Below are 9679 nucleotides of genomic sequence, written 5' to 3'. Positions count from 1 at the left end.
AAACTAGCAAAGGGCAAGCAGGGCAATATATCCCCAGATATTACTGGTCATATGCGTGTGTGTGTATATATGGAACATAGGACAAGCCATGTTAAGAACACCATGATCAAGCAGATTTTCCAAGAAAAACTTGCTTTTTGCTGCATGTTAATTTATAATTTTACATAAAGCATAAAATGGACTACGTCTGGTTTCTCATGATGTGCTACATGCATTAAATTGTTAACAATACACTAATAATACAATGCTCAAGAAATTAAGGGCAAATATGATAATCACAGGATAACACAAAGTCAATCAGTGTCCAATTAAGGAGCATAAATCGTTGTACATCCATTTCATCTGCTCATCAGTTGCAAATGACAACAACAAGACAACTCCCAAAAAGGGAATGTTTTTTCAGATAGTGACCATTACTCTCTCCTTATCACTGAGACTATACCTCCAGTCATTTCAGGTTGCAGCATAGCACATCAAAACATGCTTTCACAAAAATCTTGGCCGAGTCTCCTAGCACGCTCTCAAAAGTAAAGAGAAGACATGAGGAGATGGGCCATTACATGAGGACACTGGGACCTGGCAGGACTCCATGTGGCTGGTGTGAGGGCCTGACATCCTTTAGCTCTTACATGGTAAACACATCAGAGGGTCACCCAGGCAACTGGAGACTGAAAGTGACCAGCTGTCGACTTCAAAGGTGATGCGCTTCATTGTGGACGTAGCTTAATCCACCCATCCTCTTACTGTTATCCAAGTCAGGTTCGTGTGGGCAGCTGGAGCCTATCCCAGCTATTATAGGGCAAGAGATGGGGTGTGTCGTAGTGCAGGGAGAGAAACCTCCTACTGACAATTTAGAATCACCAATTAATCTAAAACCCGCTTGTTTCTGGACTGTGGGAGAAACCAAGAGAAAGCTGACAGCAGCACCAGCAGAACATGTAAACTCCACACAGAAAGGCTCCGGTCTGGATTCAAACCCTATAACTTCTTGCTTTGAGGTAACAGTAACAACACCAATCACTGCACCACTCTGCTGCCCCTGCTTTTAACTACTTTAGAATATTTTTGTTTTCAAATTTTATTTGCAAGAAAACTATTGACATACCGTCTCACAAAACACAGTTTTGAAACTATACTCTTGGTGCTATTGCTTCAACCTACGTGCATTGAGTAAGACAGCTGAACTGAGCTAAAAGACATCGACTTGTGGGCTATAAAGTACTAGACGTAGTGCCCTGGAGTCCTGCACTGTAAATAGGTATCGGAGTTGTAGATGAGCTAATGCAATATTTAAGATAATTCTCACTCAGCTTTCTGTGACGGTGGTTTTATTTCTGGGTTTCTGTCAACTTGAATTTACAACCTGTTACCTGAACTTGCTATTTTTTATTTAAAGTTAAGTTTCAGTTGTTGAGTGTTGTGTGCACAACTTTAATCTTCTGGGTTGATCTAACTTTTTTTAAAATCACATGTTACCAGTTGACATCATATAATTAAACTGTTCCAACACTTCTCCTTTATCAGTGTGGTGTGCAGGAATGAACTATGATGGCTGGTCACGACAGGCGATTTTTGCCTATTGACCGACACTCAGCAGGAGTTTGGTGGTGCAGTATGGTGCTTGGCCTTCTCAGTATGATGCTTCCTGCCATATCAGGGGGCCATCTATGAACAGGTCACAGAGCACCTGATAAATAATAAATACCAGGTCTGACCTTCCCGCTTACAGGATATAAAAGCTTCTCTTTCAAGCTAAATAATGAGTTGATTGTGACATGTTATCATATGCAGCAGGCAAGTGTGCCTGAAAAATCTAATTTGACAGACTTTAACAAATAAATGGACACGGGTAAGAAAACCTGTGGTCACGGAAACAAACTATAATTTCTAGATGGAATATTTGGACATGAACATGAAAAGAAGCCTGATGAATACTGGAAACACTTTTTTTGGTAACATGAGGCTAAGAGGCACTTGTTTAGCTCAGGTGGATCCAGGATGTTTTGCGTGAACGTGGCCTTACTACCACAGCGAAGGAACAGTCCCAACCACGAAGCTCACAGGTGGGAGTGTGATGACATGGACATGCAGCAAGGGCGTAGATTTGTCATGGACGGAAGGGACATGTCCCCACCAATATCCAGCAATTATTGAATTGTCCCCACCAATAATTTGATCTCTTCGAGTAAAGAAAAACAAACCCGATAGAAAGAAAAAGAACGATCTCATTCACCCAGCGGTGCAGAAAGAGTTAAATTACGTTCTCTACTGGAGTCCTACCGCATGTGACAAATATGGCCAATGTGATTGGCTGTGCCTTTCAGGGAGCTCTGTTTAGTTTTAGCAGCGGCAAGCCTGCGCTGCGAGGAGGAGAGGAGGATGGCAGCAAAAAGGAAGAACCTGGATATAAAAAAGTATTTTTCAAATAAACCTGTGAGTCACTTAAAGCCAAGTTCACTCATAAAATGTGTCCGTCACAATAACGTTACAGGCTATGCTAGGCCATACATGCCAATTTTTCCGGGAGAATCCCGAATTTCAGTGCCCCTCCCGAAAATCTCCCGGAGCCACCATTCTCCCAAATTTTTCCCGATTTTCCACCCGGACAACAAAATTGAAAAACCATATCCCAGATTGGCCCAGCCAATTCCAGTTTCCAATAATGGCTACTACTACTGCAGCTACATACCTTTAATATTACTCTTATTACTCTTTCTGGGTCGCAAAATAAACTTTTAACATATTTTCAGGCGAGAATGTAGCTGTGTAAACTTCAAATATCTGAGCCGGTGTTGTGCCAAAAACTGATTTCCAATGTTTCCGTGTGTTTTTTATGTGTAACGTCATATGATGTTAAATAGACTTCTGTGAACAGGTATTACAAAGGGGTTATATATAAAATTTAAAAAATTACCTGTTCCTCAAGTATCTTTGTAACTGTGTTATTGTACCTACATTATAATCAATCACCTTCCTTTTGTCCACTTAAAATATGTTTACAGAACTATTTTTGCATTTGTTGCAATTTCAGCTCTCCTCTTGGCCAGATTACTCTTAAGAGAGACATTTTTAAAGTAAACAAGAACTTTTTTTAACTGCATAAATAAAGGATACATAAAAGTCACTGCCAAAAACTGACTGCAGGGTCTACCTTGTTACAGGAATGTTGTTTGTTGCTCAAGATGACTTGATATCATTCACGAGGGATACATTTGACATATGTTTCACATATTATAGACCAACAAGTTATTTATAGCAGTTTAAATACAAGCAATCAGTTTTTGGCAGGCAATCACAACACAACACCTGGTTCTCAGGTGGACGCAGCCTCTGAATTTGGACACGCCCAGCCTGTTTCTGGCCCCGGCCAATAATAACAGTGACATTTAACTTATTTTATCCGATAAATAAAATTCAGGTTTTGTGTGTTTGAATGTCTCCCTAATTCTGAGGGCTCAAGGTTGGCAAGTATGTGCTAGGCTTTGGCCCACATCAGTCTAAAATTGTATGTAACCATGAATAACGTGTTGCCATGTCCACCAGGAGAGACTGGACAGTATAGATGTAAAACAAATATGCCAGCAGTTTATCCCAGTTAAGATTTTTAAATGGTTTAAAAGCATGTAGAATAGCATATGTAGACAAGTATATTTCTCCTTTTTTTATTAAGAAGCAAAAACAAAAAGGAAAAAAAAGAAACAGGGCAGGGTTCGGTGGTTGAATCATTCGTCTCCACCAATGCCAAAACCAAATCTACGTCCTTGACATGCAGGATTCCAAAAGGTGTTGGGAAGTTGTAAATATAGATGGAATCATGAATACCTGTGGATACTAAAAAACAACCAAACAAACAAAAAACCCGGGTGGAAAGGAATCTTCTAACAAAATAAGAATCCAAACACATCACAATACTTTCCATAGGACAAAAAGTACTACCTGGGTCTAAATTATAACATTGTGGCATATTAAATTATTGGGGGGGAAAAAAGAATTGGAGTAATGAAAGATATGCTGAGTGGCAAAAACCCCTGTTTGAAGTCATGTAAGTAATAGTTCACATGGGTGTACTGTTACCTGTTTCCTATTGTAATACAAGTGTTCAAATCCAAATCCAGATATTCGCCATTAAATGGATATAAAAGTACTTTTGTAAGTAAGACCATTATTGCACATGTCACTTAATATCTGTCTTGAATGTTTATTTTTCACAGGAAGGTTAAGATGGATAAGAAAGGAGAGACATTTCTACCATGTCATTTTCCTGCCCATTTTCCTGCCCATCGTCCAATTCCGGGTCTATTTGTGACCATATTTCAATAACACTGTTGCCTGTGGTTATACAATCATGTGTCTAAAAAACTCAATGAAACACAAAATGATGAATAGCAGAAGGGAAAAAAAAATATTGATAGGTTGGCTAAAGAGAGCAGAGTGATGTAAGAGTTTCCGATGTGGACAATAAAAGCCTTTAGAGCCGTTTTTCATAATCATGTCTGGGATATCGTTTGAGCTTTCTGTAAATGGTTCATTAAAAAGCATCGGAAGCACAAGAAGATCACAAGAGTACGATTGTCAGTGTAGCTGTGAACGCACTTTAACCTCATAATGTTTATAAACACACAAGCCCTGGGATATTATACAGTAATGTGCATAATTTAATCTTCATTTCAACTGAAAGTTGAAGTGAAGATTCTCGTCTATTCTGGGTTTCCTAAAGGATGTACTATAAATCAAGATTAATGCTTTAGCAAGCTATGTCACAAAAGTGGCTAGCTAAATCACCGTGGTAACTTACTTACCACATGTTTTGAAGCACTGTATAGAGTCTATGTTGGAAAAATACATTTTATATAGGCAGTTGTCAAGTTGTACATGAGCTTTTCAAGTTCAAGCTGTGCAAACTGTGCATTGCATTGTAGCTGGAATTTGCATGAATTCAGTTAGGGGCACAGAAAATGTATAGATGGTTTTATACTTGGTTCTAATCTGCTGCCAAGTCTGTCTTACACTGCTTGAATTGGGACTACTAAAAAAATCGATCAGACCATTCAATCAATAAAATTAATTTCACTCTGAGCTGGCAGAGTCATTTCCATGACTTAGTTATTAAGCTATGAGGCAGTAACCTTTAATGTTTAAATGTATCCAGGTTAAAGTGTCAGAGCTCTAATGTGCAGCAGTCATGTAAGCTATCATCAATAGGTTAACATGCAGCTCGTCCTTTTTTTCAAAAGTGTTGCAATTTTTGTTATTTTTTTGTTTTATTTTTGTGGTCTTTATAGATTTTTATCATTATTATCTGATAATGACTCTGAATAGAGTGGGTACACTCACAGGGATCATTTTGTCCAGAAGAAGAGTGTTTTTATTTCAGCGTGCAAAGATTCTGAAGCAGAAGGCCCAGCTTAACAGGGAAATTTGTAGTAATACCCCTTTCTCCAACTGGAGTTTAGGTTTTGTTAAGCCAGCTTATACAAAGCAAGTGTGGCTGTGTTGAATTTGCTTCATTAGTATACTCTTTAGGTCCTGAGTGTAACTAGTGGTTTGCACCTTTTTCATTCGTGAAGATCTATCTCGATTGTTGATTATGATAATTGTACACCTATCTCCTCAAGAAAGTTCTTGACTTTGCTAGATGTTGTGAAGGGTTTTCCTTACCAAGGAATGTAAGAATACCAGGCTGTTGATTCGGCCACTCCAAAAGGTTTTGCTCTCTCTCTCTGGTAGGTTTATTTTGGTTTTTTAAATCAACAGTGGCCTCCATCACTTGCATCACCAACTCTTTAATCCTCATACTGAGAATTTCAGTGCTACTAAATGCAACTTCATCACTTGGAATCAACAACAGAATCTGTTTAATTTATCAAGAAATAACAAGGGAACAAGGTGTACCTGGCCATGAAACTGCTTGTTGATCAACTTTCCAATTAAGTTTGAGTCTCGAAAATAGAAGACTACAGTCATATGAAAAAGACTGTTTTCACAGGATTCACGGGAAGTACAACTAACCCATGATTCAGTAGCCTGTAGAAACAGCTTAAGCACCAATGACTTTTAGTAATAGTTTCCTGTATGACTTCTCACATTGTTGTGGAGAAATTTCTGCCCCATGCTTCTGTGAGGACTAGAAATGTTGATTTACAAAACCTGTGCTAGCAAATGGTATGGGGACTGTAATTAATTTTAGATCGCTTAAATAGTTAATTGCATACTGAGCCCTCAAAATAATATAAGTATAAAAGTTACAGACTCACATGATTTGAGAGTTGTTTGTGCAGACTTTGTGGAAGGCAGTGTGCAGGAATGTGGGAGTGATCCAGAGCAAGGTCAAGAAACAATAGGTCTCACAGATAGATGCTGCCACAGGCTATAAAACTAGATTACAGGTTAGGAAGAGGCAGGCCAGTGTGTGTGTGTGTGTGTGTGTGTGTGTGTGTGTGTGTGTGTGTGTGTGTGTGTGTGTGTGTGTGAGAGAGAGAGAGAGAGAGAGAGAGAGAGAGAGAGAGAGAGAGAGAGAGAGAAGAGTTAGTGATCCCTAGGTGAAGCTGTACCTGATGGAGAAGAAGAAGGGTGCCAATAAGAGGAGCTAAAGTCCAAATTGTGGCCCTTCTCAATGGTTTTTGACCAATCAGATAGAAACACATTCTCCTTTATAAATATGTGTACTATTAGTTGGGGTCATCTCTCTTCCAGAAGCTGGCCACAGCAAACTGTTGGCTGTGGTTTTCTAACTGGAAAGAGATCCACCTGCATGAATTATTTTTGAACTGCTTGAGGCAATAAATGAGAGAAAACTTGGACTGGGACTGAAACCCTCTTTTACCTTAGATAAAAAGAACATGCAACACTTCTTTACAGCATTGCTTCTCATCATCAAGGTTTTTGGTTATTTGCCTATGCACAGCTCTCTAAAGCTCTTGCCACAACATTTCAACCAGGCTGAGGTCTGGGCTTTGGGCTATTGCAATATGTTGATTCCTTTGTTTTTGAGCCATTCTGCTGTAGATTATGTTAGCCCTGCAACAGACTGGCGACCCATCCAGGGTGTACCCCACCCCGCCCTATGATAGCTGGGATATGCTCCAGCCCACTGTGACCCTGATAAGGATAAGCAGAAGTGAATGGATGAGTATTTTATTTTAACCATCCTCATCAGTAATAACACAGTAGTGTGTTGTGATGCATATTTAAACATGTGAGATATATTGTGTTTCTATTTTGTGTGAAGATGAACAACTACTGCAAAAGAGGGCTGAAAACAACAACTTAAGACACTCACCTGTACTTAGATGACGGCTCGATAACTACCGATAAAGAGGGAAATTCTGGTCACATGACAGAAGTCGTCCAATCAATACCTTTGAGCAATCTACACGGAATGAGCTACAGGTGGCCACTTGTTGTTATTCTACAACCCCAGTTTCTCGTAAAACTTTTCTAATAATTAACCTGATTTTTTTCTGTAAATATGTCTCGCAACCAGATCTACTATTCCGACAGGTACAGTGACGACCATTACGAGTACAGGTGAGCATTATTTGTTCCCATGTTTAACTTTAGTAACGTTAACTAAAGATTAGCAACAAAGAGAAGACGTCTTCAGTGGATATTTTCTAGGAAAAATTAAACGTAGACAACCGACACGAAGTGGTCTCAAAGTTTAAGCTGGCGTTTAGTCATGCTAATTTTGCATGATAGTGCGATTTAAAAAAAAATACCATATATATATATATATATGGTATTTTTTTTTTAAATAGAAATATATATATATATATATATATATATATATATATATATATATATATATATATATATAGGTAGAGGTGTAATAGTAGAATAATAATAATAATCCCATTGAATGTTGCCGTTCAATGGGAACACCACCATTACGGTGACAAACTTTTAGTGGATGTAAAGTGAAAGTCTGACCGCCAGGTGTCGCCAGAACAGCTCCAGTGCTCCTTGAAATGAAGCGACTGCAGTGTGATTTTTTTTTTTTTTTTTTTTTTTTTTTTTTTTAAATCCCCAAAATCCATCCTGTGAATGGGAGGGATTTTTGGAAGAGACGACCCTGAGTTAGTTCACATTTTCAGTTTTCAGTATTGCTACAGTTAATTTCCAGTGTGAATTTGCTTGTTTCTTTTTTTTGAGCAGAGCAGAGCTTTGTCATCTTGGTATGATGGCAAATGTGACCATTTTTTACATTAAGATTTTTTAAAGTAAGTTAACAATATCTTTGCCACCCTCATCACAGTAGATACGTTTAAGACCCCTCAGGCCAACTTTGTATTGATTTGCACTGCTTGACCTGTCCCTGCAAAGGAATACATGGACTCAAGGCATGCCTGCAAGATCCTCTGCACAGCATAGCAAGCCACTCAGTGGCTTAAATATAGGGTTTCCTTTAATTTGGCACCTGTGTATCGATCTCTATGTGTTCTTTCTGTAGACACAATTCACATATGACTTTCGGCTGCATTTTACTTCTTTTTAAATCATGATGAAAAATTTGTTCCTGGAGACTCCTGTATAGCAGGAACTCCCTAAAAGACTTTGAGTATGTTGTCTACATATCTGTCTCTGGACAGTTTTTATCAACATAACATCACAACTGCAAGATCCAGTTGACACTTTGCGTGGTTGTAGTTTAAATCATATCTCAGATAACTGGTGTCGTCCAACAGGATAGTTGCATCAAACCTTACAAGATATTTACACTCCACTAATGATTAACAATCGTTTGTTCTCATCACTAGACATGTTGTTCTGCCTCGGGAGATGACTAAATATATCCCAAAATCCCACCTGATGTCTGAAGACGAGTGGAGACAGCTGGGAGTGCAGCAGTCCCGGGGATGGATCCACTATATGATACACGAACCAGGTAATGCATGTAATATATGTTATTGGCTTGCTTTTGAGCTGCTGAAATGTTGGCAACCTGGACTTGGCTGCAAATAAATCCATTATGTTGTTAAAAACTCTTCTAAGTTGAAGTTGATTGTTGATGCTATTCGTGCACTGTTGTGTCTGGTTGACTAGTAAAGCAAAAGTAATGGTTTTCTCCCAGTTAATTTAAATGCATCACCAGAATGGCTGCAGAGTCGTACAACTTTGGCTGTAACTACAGTGTAGCACATCATTCTGGTAATAGGCCTTTAAAACACACAATGATCAGGCCTCAGGTCACTAACCTGTTGGTATATTTGTCTGCTATTGTTCTCCCAGAGCCACACATCCTTCTGTTCAGAAGACCCCACCCTCGCCCTACTGGAAGAGTCCTCCTGTGATCTTTTATTTAAAATTATTAAGTGTATACTGTCTAGCTGGTTGCTCACTGCAGCATATGAATTTCTCAGCTTTTTGATGTAATCCCTCTGATTTGTCTGATGCTTTTTTTTTCCCGCGGAGAAAGGAATCTTCTTTGTGACTTCAAACCAAAGTGAATTTATAAATTAATTAGAGATGGTTAAATCTGGTGTCAGTCTCTCTGTGTGTTCAGTTACATTTGTTTAATTGTCATGCTCTGACCTTTACAGTAATAAACAACCTGCTAACCACCTCCTGTTTTTGGGTTATGTTCCTATAAGTGGTCACAAGAGGGTGGTGTGGCTCCACTGAACACCACCATGAAACCACAGTGTTGTGCTGAAATACAGAAATGTGCCTTAGGAAGCCA

At 38.9% G+C, this 9679-nt stretch overlaps 1 protein-coding gene across 1 annotated transcript; it reads left to right on the top strand.

The window, feature by feature from the left end:
• Positions 1-7468: 7468 nt before the first annotated feature.
• On the top strand, positions 7469-9394 carry zgc:86839 (Cyclin-dependent kinases regulatory subunit 2-like). The gene is made up of 3 exons (XM_006789034.2): positions 7469-7527; positions 8757-8884; positions 9229-9394. Exons 1-3 carry the CDS (start codon positions 7469-7471, stop codon positions 9288-9290), a joined length of 249 nt encoding a protein of 82 aa, XP_006789097.1. The 3' UTR covers positions 9291-9394.
• Positions 9395-9679: the final 285 nt, after the last annotated feature.

This window comes from Neolamprologus brichardi, chromosome 7 (assembly GCF_056152115.1).
Source record: "Neolamprologus brichardi isolate AB-2024 chromosome 7, ASM5615211v1, whole genome shotgun sequence".
Classification (NCBI taxonomy): Eukaryota; Metazoa; Chordata; class Actinopteri; order Cichliformes; family Cichlidae; genus Neolamprologus; species Neolamprologus brichardi.
Note: the sequence above shows the minus strand (reverse complement) of the source record. Positions and strands in the feature narration are given on the sequence as shown.

Coding starts and splice junctions, on each gene's coding strand:
- zgc:86839 (XM_006789034.2), top strand. CDS start 7,469: ATGTCTCGCAACCAGATCTACTATTCCGACAGGTACAGTGACGACCAT. Junction 7,528..8,756: donor GACGACCATTACGAGTACAG/GTGAGCATTATT, acceptor TCTCATCACTAG/ACATGTTGTTCTGCCTCGGG. Junction 8,885..9,228: donor CTATATGATACACGAACCAG/GTAATGCATGTA, acceptor TTGTTCTCCCAG/AGCCACACATCCTTCTGTTC.